We start from the raw sequence: 17957 nt of genomic DNA, 5'->3' as shown, positions 1-17957 counted from the left end.
TTTATTTAAAATGAGGCAAATTCTGAAATACCATAAAGTTGAACCCCAAGAATAAGCTGGTCCATATAAACATTGCTTTACAATGGAATTTAAGTAACTGCTCTGTAATTGAAAAATACACACAAAAAGAGAGTACTTATAAATAATTGAAAGTGTTCACATTCATTTGTCATTCTAAACAAACAAAAAAAATTCACGTTTTTAAATATCATTTTGGAAAATCAGTCAACTATGAACCAACCCCTCAATGTAAAAATAAATGTATTGGGGGAAACTAGGTGAAGGGTACCCCAAGCCTCTCTGTACTATCATTGCAACTTCCTGTAAATCTAAAATTATTTAAAAATAAAAAGTTAAAAAAACATATTTGGGATGTATAAACACAGACCAAACACACTGGCCTTTAAGATTACTTATTTTGATCAATGTAGAATCTGGTGGTGGATTAAGAGAAAAAAGTTAAAACAATGAAATCTAGAGTGAAATTTTAAAGCAGAAGTAATGTAAAGTTATGCAGAAATGATTTTAAGCATTAGGTTCAAATACTGGCTATACCACCAACTAGCTGAGTGACCTAGGGCACATCATTTAAGCTCTCAAGAGTACTGTGAAAGTCAAATGAGATATGTGGAAGTAAAGTTTATAAATTCTAAAGCCTTGTACAAATGCTATTATTAATTCAAATTTCCTAGCCTAAATTCCTTTTTGTAAAGATCTGTCCTCATCTTCTATCATGTAGTCTTTCAATGGAACAAGAACGCACTTTAAAAATGGTATTCAAACAAGGAAATACAGCAACTCAGTTTATTACATGCAGATTCTTCTGCATTGATGCTAACAGTTCACTGGTCCAAAATTACTAAAATACTTAAAAAACTATACATTATGTAAACAAAACATAAATAAGACAGCATAGTTCTTTGTACATATAGTTTAGTAGAGGTTGTTAAGGATTTAGGAATATGTACAATTTTACACAATGGACTGCATTTTCACAATGCATAAATATATATATATATTTTTTTCTTACAGAAACAAAAATAAGATTCCACTAAAGACACAGAATACCATATTGTAGAGCCACGCCGCAACAGTCCAAATTCAAGAAGAAACATGTCAATGCAAGTGTGCAAAAGCCTAGCTTACTCCAAACTAGTCAAATTTGACTTTGTTCAATTCATGTTATATAGACAGGTAAGTCCTGTCTATTTTAAACAAATAACCTTTGAAAACATACTCATATCAATGAGTGAAATGGAACAGATTTTTCCCTCCCCAAGAAAAACAAAGCCTTGTTGCAAGCTAATGAAAAGATACATTAAAACACACATACACACACACACAAACTATGTATGTTTTCAACAGTATAATAAAGTTAAAATTTTTATGGGAGTCAAAACAATGCCCCATTATTTAAAAACTGGCTCGTTTAGTCTAAATTCAAGATGCAGCTGTGTCAGGCTTCTCTAAGCCAGATGACTGAAAAGCAGGGAAGACAGAGGCAGGATTTCGACTGGCAGATACAACAATTTGAGAGAATGATGAAGAGAGTGAAGAAACCTTAGATGATGGAGTATTTATGGTATTCAAAATGGCTCCTTCTGGGCTGACCAACAATTTTTTGACTGATGTATCCAAATGAAATACTGAAGTGCTACTCGGCAGTGAAGGATTACTAGAGCAAATGGCAGAAACCAAAGATGTCTTAGCCAAAAGAGTAGCTGGAGGAGACTTAATTACTGAAGTCAATGACACTGTTGGTGCAGGAGGTGGTACAGAAACTTCAGCAGCTGGGTTTATGATCTGTGGTGCTGCATGTACTGTGGGTAGAGAACTTGCATTCCCAAGAGAGTTTACAATTTTTGTAGAGCTTCTTAGAGAATGTTTCACAGGTTGCCCACTTAAAGAATTATTTGATGCTAGCGTGATCTTCTGGGCCAGGTTATCTACCGGTGTAGGCTGAATGCCTTGGCCACTGTTAAGAACTAAGGGAGGTCCGTATTTTGGATTAGTGGATATAAGGAGAACATGGCTGCCAGCTCCAAGACCTTGTGGTGGAACAATAAAGCGGGTTCCGTTAATCATGATTTGTGTGCCAGGTGCCAAAGGCGTACTGGTATTGATGACTATTTTTTGCTGAATACAAGGCTCACTGAACTGGCCCCCTGCCACACTAGTTACATTTGATGGTGCTGCACCAGTGTGAACGGCAGTGCCAGCTGGAGCAGAACTGTAGCTGGGGGTTGATTTTACGAAAGCAGGGGACAGTTGCTGGTTTGGCAGAGAAGCAAAATTGGAAATGTTAATTATTTTACCTGGATTCGGTGAAAGGGATGGAAATTCAGTTTGAGGTTTATTTGTGTTTATACTTGTTGGCACTGTAGTTGAAACCCCTGGTGACTGAAACTGGACGGAAGTCCGAGATTGTCTTTTAGAAAGAGATACAGAACGTGTGGCTCCTGGTACTGTTGCGGCTTGTGGAACTGTGTTGATTATTTTAGGGGATACAGTCACAGATGTAGGCAAGGCAACTGTAACAGGGATTTGCAAAGCTGATGTCAGACATTTAGGAGACACTGTTGGTTGTGTATTTGAAATCAGAACAGATGATGCAAGATGTCCTGTTTTCACAGTTGATATAGCCACAGTGTTTCCGAGATTTGACGTGCAAAGTCTATTTGACAAAATAGGCATAATTCTTGAAGAGGTATCATTTCCACTGACTAAAACAGGAGGTCGTGTCCCAACTGAGGCAGAGGTTGAGGTCACTGAAAGAGAACCCAAAGATACATTTGCTCCTGTTACTGAAAACATGTTTACTGTTCTTGAAGCAGAAACCACTGATTCATTAACAGGAGTAATATTTTGACTCACAAAATTTGAGTTTACTGGAATTGAATTACCAATTGTTGACAGCGGCAAAACATAGCCCTTGGTACTTTTTTCTTCTCCTTTTGGGGTTACATTTTGCAATAGGTTAATTGATGGTATAGCTGGCACACTGCCTGAAGTATTTACAATTGCTTGGCCTATGTTTAGCCCAATTTTCACATCTTTTATCTGAGACACAGTTGGTGACGAATTTATTTTTATTGGTGCTCCCACTGTAGATGGAATTAGTACTATCTGGGGCTGCTCTGGAGCCTTAACATATGTTTTACTCAAGGGAGGAGGAAGAGTTTGTTTTAATGGTTCTGCCACAATAGTTGGGGTTGAAGTGCCACTGGGAATTGCAGCATTAATAAAAACTAATTTCTGGGCAGGAACACTTGCAGATGTTGGTGCAGGTGCCACATTAATTGCAGTTCCACTGCCAGAAGAAAGAATAGATGGGGCTGACACCAGCATAAGTTTCTGAACTGGAGTCCCACTGACCATATCTTCATTTGTTGCTGCTGTTGCTTCTGATCTTGTAACAGGGTAACTTTTTGTGACATAATCTACTTGTTGCTGTTTAGCTGGTGTATGAATAACATTTGCACTGGTTTGTCCAAAATTTCCTGTTGATATGCTAATTACGCTTACTGAACTATTTGCTGTTGATGGTAGGAGAGTGCTAGAAGAAACAGAAGACTTTAAGGGAGAGGAGGGCATGTGTGAAGTTTTATCTATCATGTGCCCCAAATTACTACTGCAGGAAGGTTGGCTTAATGTAAATTTAAGATTTTTCCCCGTGGATGGATTAAAGCCAGCTGGAATGGAAACAGAAGTAGGTGCTTGGCCAAAAGGTGGGAGACTAGATGTAGCAGTTGTTCCAGCTACTGGCGAAAAAGCAGAGGATGATGAAGTTGCTGATTTTGGCACTAGAAATGCCTGAAGCTGAGGAGCAAAAGTAAAAACTGAACTTGAAGATAAACTATTGGATGAATTTTGATCTGGATTGGTCTGTACTTTTACAACTCCAGTGTTCCCACCTCGTGTCCTAACAAGAATTGACTGTGAATCTCTTATGCATACAGTTTTCAGTTCTTGCTTTGCTTCAGAAGAATCAGCAGTTTGTTGTGCAAAACAGTTGAGGGAACTACTGGGATTTGTAGATCCATTTAGTGTTGTTGCTGATAACTGAGGCTGAACTGTTGAGGAAATGGTGGGTGAAGCAATGGGCTGGGGGAATGCGGCTGCTGAAACTGCATTCTTGACTTTTCCTGCCTCACTCTGGCTAGTCTTAACTGGTGGTGTTAATAAATTACTTATGGAGGTTACAGGTGTCAAAGGCTGTGGTCTAGCATTACTCACATTTGACAAAGGTGTAACTGTCTTGTTGAAAGCTGTATTAGGTAGTTGGGTAGAAACAGTTCCTGTTGGGTTGACAAGAACTGATGCTAAAGAAGAGTTTACATTTGCTGTCTGTGGGAAAGATGAACCATGTCGTTCTGTACCTTTTTGTTGAAGTGGTGGTATTTCTTTTGCAACTGCTTTCCCTTCCTTGTGCTGAATTACAAAATTCTTAGGCAGAATGAGAACCTGCTGCATGATTTTTTCTCCTGTTTTAGGATCCAGCATAGGTTGCATCTGAATCTTTACAGAGCTGTTATGAAGATCTATGGGCAACCACTGGCCACAGGGCATTTTGTACACCATCTGTAAAGGACCTTTTGTACTGGTATGGCAGGTCAATGCTGGCTTTATGGGGCTTGCTTCTGGAGGAGATATAACTGGCTTTTCCACAGCAGGAGCACTTCTACCTGTGGAAGGGGGCAGTTGATTTGTTAAGGTCACTTTGTTCCCAATATTCTTTGCAAGCAAGGCCTGAATAGGTTTGGTCCCTTTCTGGAGAGTAGACACTGGTGTTGAATCCAATGAGGCAAATGACTCTGGAAACAGTGGCTCTGTATGCTTTGATTCATTCAAACAGTCAATTTGCATATCACCTTCTACAGTCTCAACTGTTGTCTCATTTGTGCTTAACTTTGTTTTCTTCCTTGGGGAAAGCTCTTTTGTGCTATCATCCAGATAATTAGTTTGTTTGGACTGCCGTTTAAGTGTTTTAGGCAGTGTCTTAGGTACATCTTTAGAAGGCAATTCTTTTTTCAGCAACTTGCTTCTGGCCATAGGTAAATCTATTTCTGACAATTTCATATCATCTGAAAATTATAAAACAAGCATTTTGTTTATATAAAACAGCAACTGAATAGCAATGGTAACACCAATTATAAAAAAGAAAGTCAATCTTTGAACAAGCAATTTATTAAGAAACCTGCAGGGCGATTCAAAAGTCTCAGTACCACTGATGGAAATTAAGGTAAGGTGAGCTTTAACATGGTAATCCTGACATTGTAACCATTCCGAAGAACAACGTATTATTAATAAGGAAATTATTTTTGATCAAATTCTGCTGCCAATACAAGTGTAAAAGGAAAGTTTACATCTTTTAAAGAGATACTCAAGCCAGCAATTAGGACTCAGGATTTAGATTTGGAAAGGAATCTAGTCTAGTGCTCTCCTTCTAGATAGGGAAACCTTCGTATCAAAGAGAGATGGTTCTCCATATTTTCTATTTTTAGAGAGAGACTCTACGGAATAAAAAATGTCCAGCTTTTTCTGGTGTTTAATTATTCCTACAGTAAAAAATTTATGTTCATATCTGATCAAACTGGGTTGATGAGAAGTTACTCTTTTTCAATTCACCAGACATGGAAAACAATAGGTTAATACATTTCTAACCAAAAATTTTTATACCTCTTAGATAACTAAAGAAAGTTATTTAACTAGATTTATACAATAAAATAATCTGATAAGTTGAAATGAATTACAGATCATCTAATCCAGCCTCCTTATAAGAATGAGGTGTCCACTCTGGTCTTATTAGGCCATCAACCTTGATCATTCCTCATAAAAAAAAAAAAATCTTCACAATTATCAGGGACTTGACAAGTTCCATTTAAAGCAAACATCAGAAATAGTGCTTCAAAATTAATAATAATAAAAAGAAGAGGCTAAACCTATTTCAAAGGGACGCATATCAATGATGTGTGGTCTGTAATGAGCAATAACATGCCTACAGTTTGGAGTCAGGCACTGACTCCAGAAACTCCTAGAACAGTAATAATGACTCCAAAGAACCTTTAATAAGACATTAGTACACCTTCAAACATAACAGATTTTCCCAATCAATGAACTTCATTAACCAGATTATCCTTTATCTCCACAAAAGATACTAAAATTTCTCTTTGTGCTTTTAGTGTTGTTTTAAAGAAAGTTTTAATGCCTACCTGAATCAAAATGATCCTTCTCCAGGATATCTAGAGGTTCTGTGGTGTCTATAGACTTGCTACTGAGTTCTACTTTTGGAGATTCTTTTCCAGGATCTCCTTCACCTTCTTCAGCAGTCCACAGTTCTCCAGTAAATTTATCGTGATCAGGCTGTCTTCTGAAATCATCATAGTCTTTTTTTAGGCGACTCCTGAAGAAAAATATTCGACACAACAAACAATATATACGTATTGAACTCTTGGAAGCTAAAGTACCTTCTAACATTTTAAGCTATATTTTAGTATTTTCAATTAAGTCACTAAACCTATGTTTTAACCAAGTGTGTCTAAGATGCCAATGACTATTGTTCAAGAAGACAAAACACAGGGTGTAGGCATAAGAAACTTAAAAAAATATATGTGCAATTTCAGAATAAAGTGTTCGAACATATACCTATTTGTCTTTCTAAAGGCTGCTGTTAGACCTATTAAATGAGAAAAAGGTAATTTTTTTTCTAGCTGCACTGATAGAAATAGATTTGAGATAGTCTTAAAACTGCTGATTATAATATAGTTTAAAAGGTCATTTAAAAGAGTTAATCAAAAAGTTCTAAGAAACAGTGTGTATTATTTTTGACTGTTATACAAAGAGTAACAAACAAAAACAATCCATCACTTAATCCTGAGAGCGATCATACCTAAACCTTTGGGTCTCACTAGAAATTATTTTTTTAAATTAAGCATAGGGAAACAAAGCTGAAAAGTGATCTTTCAGAGATCCTTTTCACATAAAAACATAATACCTATGTTTCTATAACACTAAGAGAGATAGAAACATTTCCAAATGATTACATGATATTTTAGAGATCCTTTATTATTCATTTGCTTTCAACTGAGTTTCTCTATTTTACTTTTACCCTTTGTTTATTTTTGTTTTTTTTTAAAAAAATCTGAACATACATTCTCCAATTTACTTTTGCTACAAATTCCTATCTGTGTGGGACTTCCCTGGCGGTCCAGTGGTTAGGACTTCGCCTTCCAATGCAGGGGGTGTGGGTTCGACCCCTGGTCAGGGAGCTAGGATCCCACATGCCTCGTGGCCAAAAGGTCAAAACATAAAACAGAAGCAATGTTGTAACAAATTCAATAAAGACTTTGAAAATGGTCCACATCAAAAAAAAAAAATTCCTATGTGTGCATATTGGAGTTTAAATCTCACCTCTGTCACTCAACAGCTGTAAGACTTTGGGCAAGTTCCTTAAACTTTCTAAGCATCAGTTTACTTATTTGTACAATGAGGATAATAATAGCACTTACTTCGTAGTTTGTGTGGCACACAAATATTCAACAAATGTTAGTTAATAATTACTCTCAATTTATTTATCTTTCAATTATTGCTTAAGGGTTTTATAGAGCAGATGAGGGCTGTAAGATACTAGAGTGGGTTACCAAAGGATAACTGTAAAATTAATTTCATTTTAGTAATATCTATATGGGGGTAGTATAAAGTTCCTCCCTTCTCAGTCTTCTTCTCAACTCAGCTAATGACTTTGCTCCTTATTTCAGGGAAAATGGAAGCAATCAGACAAGAACTCTCATATGCTCACACCCCGTCTGCAACTTAAGACCTGCATCTGTACTCATATTCTCCATCTTCCTGTCTAAGCTAACCCTTCCAACTTATGCATCTTCTCTCACCTAGTCAAGAATCTCACTCAACCAAACATCCCCTCCATTGTCTGAGTTCATTTTTGCCTCTCTATTCAATCATTTCCACCAGTATACAAACATGTTATTTCTCCCATTAATAAAAACAAATGACCCAACTTGACTCCAACTTGTCCTTCCAGGTGCTGCCCTATTTCTCTGCTCTACTTTTATAGAAAAACTCCAGTTCCTCACCCCTAATTCTCTTGAACAGACTCCTTAGACTTTTACCCACATCTCTATCAACACAGCTCCTCAAGGTCATCAATGATACTGCCAAATTTAACAATGAATTCTCGTCCTCATCTTCCTCAATCCATCATGAGCAGCCTCCTTTTTAAAACATCTTCTTTACCTGGTTTCTAAGACACCACTCTTGGTTATGCTCCTGCCTTGCTGAATACTCCTTCTCAGTCATTTCTGCTGAGTCCTGCCATCTCCATCACCTCTAACTGTTGGAATGTCCCAGGGTTCAGTCTCTCTTATCTATGCTCATATACTAGGTGATTTCTACCATCTCACAGCTTAAATATAATCTATATCCTGACAACCCCCAAATTTATACCTCCAGCCTGGCTTACTCCCTTTAACTGGGACTAATATGCTAAACTGCCTACTCAGTAACTCCAATTAGACATCTGAAAGGCATATCAAACTTAACATGTTGAAATCCAAACTCCTGAATCCGCCCCCTCCCCAAAACTACTTCTTTGTTTCCCCTATCTCAGCTAATGGCAATTGCATTATTCCAGTTGTTTAGATAAAAAATACTAGGCACCATCTTTTTCTCCTCATTTTTTCTGACACTCCATATGCAAGCCTTAAGGAAATTCCACCAGTCCTACTTTCAAGATCTATCCAGAATCCAAGCACTCCCTGCCGTGTGCATTGCTACTATCATGGTCCAAGCCACTATCATTTTTTGCCTGGACCGCTACTATAGTGTAACTGACTTCCCTGCCTTTATCATCATCCCACACTACACTATCTCAACAGAACAGGCAGAGCGAGTGCTTTAAAACATAAGTCAGATCATGTACTTCCTCTGTTTAAAGCTCTTCAATGGCTTCTCATCTCAGAGTAAAAGCCAAAATCCTTAAACACGTAGGCTACCTTTCCCTATACTTCTCTGACTCTTGACTCTTACCACTTTCCTCCTCACTCACTCGGCCCTGGTTATTCTTGCCCCTTTGCATTTCCTATAAATGTCAATCATGCTTTTAACCTTAAGGCTTCTACATCTTCTTTTCTCTTAGATATCCACTTGGCTCTCTCCCCTATTTCCTTCTGGTCTCTTTTCAAACATCAACTCATCAGGGAAGCATTCTCCAACACCCTGGTAAATGACCAATCATTATTATCCCATCCAAACTAAGCATTTGTTCCCCTTAACCTGCTTCATTTTTCTTCCCAGCACTTATCACCATCTGACATTTGAGTTTGTCTGTCTGAATAGATTTATAACTAGTAAGGAAATTGAATCAATAATCAAAAAAATCTCTAAACATTTCTCCAAAGATATATAAATTGCCATAAGCACATGAAAAAACACTCAATCTCACTAATCATTAGGGAAATGCAAATCCAAACTACAATGATATACCACCTCATATTCATTAGGATGGCAATTAAAAAAAATAAAATAGCAAATGTTGGTGAGGATGTGAAGAAGCTGGAACTCTTGTAACTGTTGGTGGGAATGTAACATTATACGGTCACTGTAGAAAACAGTATAGTAGTTCCTCAAAAAATTAAAAATAGAATTACCATATTCCTCTTCTAGGTATACACCCCAAAATTTGAAAGCAGGGTCTTGGATATTTGTACACCCATGTTCATAGCAGCATTATTCATAATAGCTAAAACATGAAAAGCCTCTCAAATGCCCATTACAGATGAATGGATAAGCACAATGTGGTATATGCATAAAATGCAATATTATTCAGCCTTTAAAAGGAAGTAACTTCTGACATATGCTGCAATATGGATGAACCCTGTGAACATTATGCTAAGTGAAATAAAGCCAGTCACAAAAAGACAAATATTTTGTACTATATGAGGTACTTAGTCAAAATCATAGATACAGAAAGTAGAATGGTGGTTGCCACGGGATGGGGGGAAGGGGGGAATAGGGAGTTATCGTTTAACAGGTATAGCGTTTCAGTTTCACAAGATGAAGTTCTGGAGATGGATGGGGTAACAGTGACACAACATCATGAATGTATTTAATATTACTGAACAGTACACTTAAAACTAGTGAAGATGGTAAATTTTATTTGTGCATTTTACCACAATGAAAAAAAAAACTGGGGGAGAAAAAACCACACAGTATAGAGTTTTGTTTAATCAATAGTACTTTGTCGGGGTTCCCTGGTGGTGCAGTGGTTGAGAGTCTGCCTGCCGATGCAGGGGACACGGGTTCGTGCCCCGGTCTGGGAAGATCCCACATGCCACGGAGCAGCTGGGCCCGTGAGCCATGGCTGCTGAGCCTGCGCGTCTGGAGCCTGTGCTCCGCAATGGGAGAGGCCACAACAGTGAGAGGCCCGTGTACCGCAAAAAAAAAAAAAAAAAAAGGTAATAGTACTTTGTCAGGGCTTAGGAGGTACCTTGTACACAGTAGGTACTCAAAACTATCTGAATTACAAATCAGTGGAAGACTATACTAAATGATACCAGGATACCTTCCATAATCATAAAGTAAGAGTCTTAAAAAAGATAATAAAGCTTGATTTACCTGTTCCTTTGAAAAGCTTTCATTAACTTTGGTTCCCATGGCAGCAATTCATTTAAAAGACGTATCAATGTACTATGCAATTCTTTTACAGCTTGCCTCCGATGATACCATTTGCCCTAAAAAACACAATTTTAAAAGTAAATTCCTTAGACTGAATCCAAAAGTAAACGCCAAGACTTATTTTCTGAGTAAAATACAAAACAAAATGCCAATACCCATCAAATAAGTACATATCTCTTCTTCAGAAGGTTGCAGCAAGGAGGAAAATATCCTATAATAAATCTTCTTCGATATATTTTAAAGATTCTCAATTCTACAGGAGAAATCTAAAACCCATTTAATTAAACCAAGAGATAAAAATTTTTTTTAAGTTTTTAATTGGGTCAATTATAAACACTTTTATAAATCACTAAAACACATGTAAAGATACAAACATTTATATAACTATGTAAATGACATTGCTCACTTCTGTAAAGTTTCTGTAATTTTTCCAAAACAGTGGGGGAAAAAAGAGAGAAAGCCTGAATTGTTATCCTATTCAAAAGCCATCCTAACAAACTTCCTTAGGAAATTTTACAATTATTTTATTTAAAAATGTTTCCAGCACAGAAAAGTAAACAACTGGTCACCATTTTCAGTACTATCATGCTATACTAACGGTTAATTTCTGACATGCCCTCCATTTGCTAAGTATTATCCTAAGTATTTCATTCATACTTGGAGAGAAAGAGACAGAGAGACAGACAGAGAAGGAGGGAGGAAGGGAGGGAGAGAGAGATCGAGTGAACATGAGAGTTCACGTATACTAGCAGTTATAAAAGCCCTCTAAAGTGTGTGCATTTTTAGTCTTACTTAACAAATGATGAAACTAGGGCTCAGAGAGATTAAATGACTTGTTTAAGGTTCTCTGACTTGAACCCAGATCTGCCTGTTGGTGAAGTCCAAGTTCTTTAGAACTAATTACATCACTGCCTCTTAAAAACTGTATTACATAAATTCAATCTGACACAGGTTATAAAACCTCTAGTAAAGATACATTTCATCAGCACCCATAAAATTATTTGAATACCATAGGGACAGTAAGATTACAGAAGGTATAACTTTAGGTAGCCAACCTCCCCTTCTCCACAATGTTAGTGAACACCAGCTATCCACATCACCACCACCACCATCACTATAGTCCCTTACTGTTATATAACCAAGTTGTATTTCTTTTTTACTTGGTAACAGCTTTGAGATATAATTTACATACCATTTAGTCCACTCATTTTATTTCTTTTATAACAAAAGGCACACAACTATATATGTTACAGATCATATTTAACCTGCATAAAATTAGATTTCACCCCACAGGAACTCTGAGTCAATTTGCATACAGGTAAAACATTAAGGCAGAAAAATAACTACTCCCTAGAGCAAAGCATATTCTAAAATCTGTGCATAAATTCCCCAACTTTACATATATCTAAAACTTTTCCTTTTGTCATGCAAATTTTAGACACATACAAAACTAAGTGATCAATAACAGTGCATTTCCTACTCCTGAAAATTTTGTGCTTTAAACCAACACAACGTTTATGCACATAAAAATAAACATTTCTAACTGAGGTTTTTATACTTCAGAAGGGAAATTGTTCATTAGAAGAGTAGGAAAAGGTGAGATTATATGTGCATGTGCTCATAATGAATATGGAACCTAGGCTCACTGACTAATTTTTGTGTCTTCTCAGTGGCATAACAAATTATAGTATTGTGAAAAAATTTCAAGAAAAGTAACTTTTATTTCATATAATATACTAACCTGAAGAGACTTTCCATCTTGTCAAAGGCATTCTAAAAGGACCCAACTAACAATGGGTTATACCTCAAAAGTTTATTTTTCTCAAAGAAATGTTATGAGATAGTATAAAGTGCATATTCTAACCCATGAAAACAAAACTATTAGATTATAAATAATAAAACTGAGCAAGAAATAACTTCCATCTATGGAAAGCTATTTGAGGAAGATGAAAAGGCAGGTAACAGCTACCCTAAATCCTTTTCAGAATGAGGTAAGATTTTGTTTCAATAAAAAATAGAAAATAGTAGATGGAGATTTTTCCCTTTAACAAGGCATATCAACAACATTATTTTTTTCTACATATAAACTTCTATTTGGCTCAAAAATGAAATGGTGACAGTGGAAATAAACTTTTCCTAAGCTAAAGAGAGCAGAAAGAGGTAAGGAATGAAGGTGGGGAGAGTATTCTCTTCATGGTATAACTGACTGGAAAAGCATTAAAGGATTAGGGGGCGCCAGGCATGCTGAATTCCTTATTAACTGGGAGATATATGGGGAAGAATTACAGATGCAGAGTTAACCTGGGCAGTACGGTGGCTGTGTGGATTAGTGTGGTGGTGATGGGGTAGGGATTACAGAACTGTCAGTGTTATGGGACTTTTAGGACTAGGTAGATGAAGCACGGGAAGGGGAGACTGTGTAACTGGATACTACTTAAAGCCATTTATCAACTCTGTTTGTGTCTCTACTAAATTACAACATTAATTTTTATAGGAAAGAGTTTTAAAAATATTAGGAAAATTTTACCTTTTGATTTTATTTTGGTTACTAAATTTTACTTAATCCAATGCCCAGAAAATACACTACTGAACAGGAGGGGTCATATAAATCAATCAGAGAATAGAGTCCTAACTTCCATATAACTCTGTTTTACCCACTGACCTGTTTGTAAATGTCTAAGGCCTTCAACTTTATGTATGTTTTTTGGCCTTCTTCCCCTTCTTTATACTGCATATTCTCAACTTGGGGTAGTGATGGTATGGTATCTCATTTATATTTGAAAATGCCTATCTAATCATTCTGTATTTGAAAAACAAACAAAAATTTTATTATTTTCATAACACAAATTATATAAAGTAAAGGCTGATAAAATGTTTTGACTAGAAGATACATATAAAGGATACGATGACCTCAACAAAGGGCATCCCTGTACTTGCTATGGGGTATGTGTGTCATCTATCAAAAGGGGGCATAGGTTTAAAAAAGTTCAGAATCACTGCTCCAGGACTGGTGTTTGAGGTAGTAAGGTACTTTAATTACTTGACAGTAAAAGAGAAACTCATACTGGTTCTCTCATTTATTATTTCTTTGGTCAATACAATCCAAATGGAAAGAAAATAATACGTCCCTTTCTACCTAGTGCTGGTCTCAGAGTGTCACAGTATACAATGGAACTAATGTAGAGAAGTTATGAATTTTTAAATGAAGTTAGTCAAATGGTAATAATTTGCCTTAACTTGGATCTAATATAAAAATCTATTTAAAATCAAACAAAATATTTCCTGAACTTTAAATCAGATCATTAGCAATAGCCTTCCTGACTGATCAACTTTATTTATATACACAGATAAAGGAAAAACTATCATGTTTCTTCTAGGATGAAATTATTAAAGCTAAAAGGGAACTCAGAGGACATAATTTTACAGAAGGAAAGTGTCTAAAGTAAACAGAGAACTACTTGTAGGTGGAAGAAGATTTTAGAATTCTAGATCTCCTGAATGCTAAAATCCACTTTCCTTCCACTACACAATGCCATCTCTCATGGGCTACACACAGACAATTCCTAAAGAAGAAAGAGACTGTACTGTGTAAGTTCCTATATTTACATGTAGGTATCTCTGTAATGCAAACATTAAAATCTCTAAAATTTACTTTGTTTCATTTGTTTAATTACAGTAGTACTTAAAACTATGGTGACCTTAAGTTTAAAAGTGAATTAAAAAAACAAGGAAAACAGCAAGTTCCCCATCTTCAAACACATAAGAGAGAATATGGATATAATGAAAATCAGAAAGGCTCTTACAGTTTTTATCTGCACTGATCAATACAGAATCAAAGAAAGTAGATAGAAAGATTAAGTAAATGGTTATTTATAGAACAGTGTTCTAATTGTTTCTCTAATAAAAAATACATTTAATACGCTTTACATATATAAATTTAGTGCTGACTTTTCTTTATAAACAGGTATGTGAATATGGGGATAAATGAACATTTTTTAGTATTAGAATTCTCACAATTTTTAGTATTAGAATTCTCACTATTTTCACAGACAAAAATTTTTTTCTAAAATAATCCCAATGTGTTATGTGAACTTAGTAATTCAAACATTTACTGAAGGTCACTTTGAAGAGAGTAATGTATTTTTCTTTTATAAATTTACTATGAAATGTAACATAAAATAAAGTATGAATTCAAACATACACCACGGAACCAAAGGTATACAATATGGTCTAAATTTGAGGCTTACCTTTCAATACTTTCTCAGCCAATGTCCACAGCAGCTGCAGATTGCCAGCTCCCTTTCCATGAGATGCCCCACTGTCAATCACTAAGGTTTTATAACCTCATAGGGATTACTACAATAAGGAGCTTGTCTATGGCCACAAGGTAAGTCCTTTATTATATTATGCAGTTTTATAAGTTTTTGAATGTGATAGGTTAATAACCTAAGGAACCATAAGAGAAAAGAAACTTCTAAAAAACTTACAAAACTACACAATATTGTAAAATGAAAAGCTGAGTCTATGTGTGTGAAATGAGTGGGGAGGGAAACTTACCTTACAACTAAAGAAAAACTCCATTCTGCTGCAGTAATCGGGTATGACAGCACCAGCATAGTGCTGGCTGGGGTGCTGCAAGGAGAGGGAGTTGGCAATCTACTGATGCTGGGGACACTGAACATCTAGAAGGAAGAAAAGAGGAAAACAAATAAATTCCAGGTTTATTAAATGTCTCATTACCATGGATCTTTTGCACATTTTAATAAGTTCAGATGCTTTGAATATTAAACTTAGGTGAAAGTAGTTTGTTTACACAAATCATTCTGTTACTTATATAGATTTTCTTATAACATTATATCTAAACAAAATAGGTATCAACAGTTATTTGAAGAAAAGATTAACATCACATATAAATATACAAAGAATTCTTTTTTAAATTGAAAGGGTATTATTGTGAAGATGATAAAAAAGATAATTTTTATGTACAAAATATAATATATATGAAAAAGGCATCAATGCTCTTTTTCTACATGCTTTTACTTACAAATATGTTGTTACAGCACAGAAACAGGGATCATATGACAAAATATTTTTTGTTATAGGCTTGGTTCTTGTCACAGACATAAATCACATGGTGGAAAGGGATTAGATAATAATACATCATGCTTTTCAAATAAAATTCAAAGAACTTTTAGAAAAGCCAAATCGATTTGTCTGCAAAGATGTCTCATTTAAAATCACTAGCAATATCCAAAGGTAGGTTACAAATAATTTAAATGCAAATGTATAAAAACACAGCACAAATCAAATTAACTATACTTAAGCATGTTAATAATCTAATTATTTGGCATTCTCCTTAGTCTAAGTAATATTAAGTGAAAAGGTAGTAAGTATTTACTTTTTTTTTTCTTACTGCTCACCTAAAGAAATTACTACTATATAAGTATATTCCTGCATATTCACAGTTTTGGGGGTAAAACACTGCATTCACCTTGTTGGTATACAGTCCCTTGAAAAAGTACTAGTTAGACAGTATAGTGAAATGTTTGCATATTAATATGGAAAAAGTTAAAGAGTATTTTCACACTGCCAGAGGCTCTAATATGAACTATCCTATCATATACTAGTATTTTCTCTTTAGGTACTCTCACCCATTTTCTCTTAAGACTAATTCAATAGAAAAGGAAAGCATTTGTACTTTATTCTAAAGATATCCTACATTGCACAGCATGTACAACATTTCCATTATATTCCATTATATTTCTAAATTAGCATTTCTAATGCTAATTAGAACTATAGTTCTAACTATAATTTCCATTATATTTCTAAATTAGCATTTAACTAGAAAGCATGAAGACAAACAACTGCAAACAACTGCATATCACTACAAGTGATAATGTTGGAAGTTTCAGGGTCATTTGACTTTGTAGAGAGGATGGACAGATCACATTCCCAGTGAGATAGTTACTATTACTGGGGAAGAAAATCTAACAATATGTATGTAACTGATGGTATGTAACCATTTTCATTCACAAAGAAGAAAAAATCCTGAACTAGAAATTAACTATTGGGTAAGTATCTGAATTTGATTCTTTTTAGTAAATAGGTGGTAACAAAGAAGTTAATAAAATTTTATCAAATCTATACCTGATATCAGAAAGGTGGGTTCTCAAGCAATTCACTGCAAAATCTAAATCACTAAGTAATGTTACATATGGTATCATCAGAGCATAAAAAGGTCCATGTAAGTGAAATTAAGACTGGGAGTATCTTAAAAGCAGAGTCAGTATCCTACTTATTTTTACTTTCTCAGGCTCCATCACAATGCCTAGCAGAGAGCAGGCCCACAATAAGTATTCAAACTATAGAAGTAAATTTCTTAGCTTACAGAGATTTTCTACTTAGCTGCAAAAGATTTTAAAAAATTGATAGAAACGTTCCTAAAATATGTCTTCCAGATTTTCTGAGTATACAATGAATATAATTTAACTCTTGATGACTCGGATCATCATTTTGAACAAGTTATTGTTTCATATTTTAAGGCAGTGACTGCAGGGTTTACAGGGCTATAACCTATGTTCCTATATTAAGTGGTTATTGATTACTAATAGTTTTGGACTCCTAAAATCTGCTTTTGTAGGTTTTTTTCTCAATTGTCTATTAGCATTTCATGCTACTGCCACTAAATCTGCCTTAAATGGCCTTGTCCTAATTAAAAGCACCTGCTACAACTAGTTAGCATCATATCTTCATTAAAAGAAACTAGTTCCATGCAAGGATTTTTTTCTACTTTAAAGTGCTAGAGATCCAGATGTGGACTCTGGGCCTTCTATTTAGATTCCTTTTTATTCTCTGGTAGATTTGGGATTAATTTTCCTTCCATTTTTACCTTTTTTTTTTTTTTTGCGGTACGCGGGCCTCTCACTGTTGTGGCCTCTCCCGCTGCGGAGCACAGGCTCCAGACGCGCAGGCTCAGTGGCCATGGCTCACGGGCCCTGCAGCTCCGCGGCACGTGGGATCCTCCCAGACCGGGACACGAACCCATGTGCCCTGCATCGGCAGGCGGACTCTCAACCACTGAGCCACCAGGGAAGCCCCATTTTTACCTTTTTTACAGAGTCTGGTAAGATGGTAGGAAAGTTCTATTACTGTTCAATCTTCTCTATTTTTTGGATGGTATTTTTCCCTAGTTCACAAAAGGTTACACTACCCTATCTTTAAATTTTAGGGGCTTTCCAAAGATTTTGATATCTTCTGTAATATAA

The 17957-nt window shown here is 35.6% G+C and overlaps 1 protein-coding gene across 3 annotated transcripts in view; it reads right to left on the bottom strand.

Moving 5' to 3' along the window:
• The window catches only part of BRD10 (bromodomain containing 10), a 104666-nt gene continuing 86709 nt past the window's right edge, over positions 1-17957 (bottom strand). For all 3 annotated transcript variants that reach the window (XM_079928003.1, XM_079928004.1, XM_079928005.1), the window contains 3 exons: positions 10633-10748; positions 6213-6403; positions 1-5084 (listed from right to left, as the gene is read on the bottom strand). In XM_079928003.1, coding sequence (XP_079784129.1) covers positions 1441-5084; positions 6213-6403; positions 10633-10748 — 3951 coding nt within the window. In that variant the 3' untranslated portion in view covers positions 1-1440. The remainder of the gene's footprint in view (positions 5085-6212; positions 6404-10632; positions 10749-17957) is intronic.

Source organism: Stenella coeruleoalba (genome assembly GCF_951394435.1).
Source record: "Stenella coeruleoalba genome assembly, chromosome: 7".
In the NCBI taxonomy this organism is placed as follows: Eukaryota; Metazoa; Chordata; class Mammalia; order Artiodactyla; family Delphinidae; genus Stenella; species Stenella coeruleoalba.
The sequence above is the reverse complement of the archived record's forward strand: the minus strand, read 5'-3'. Positions and strand labels throughout refer to the sequence as shown.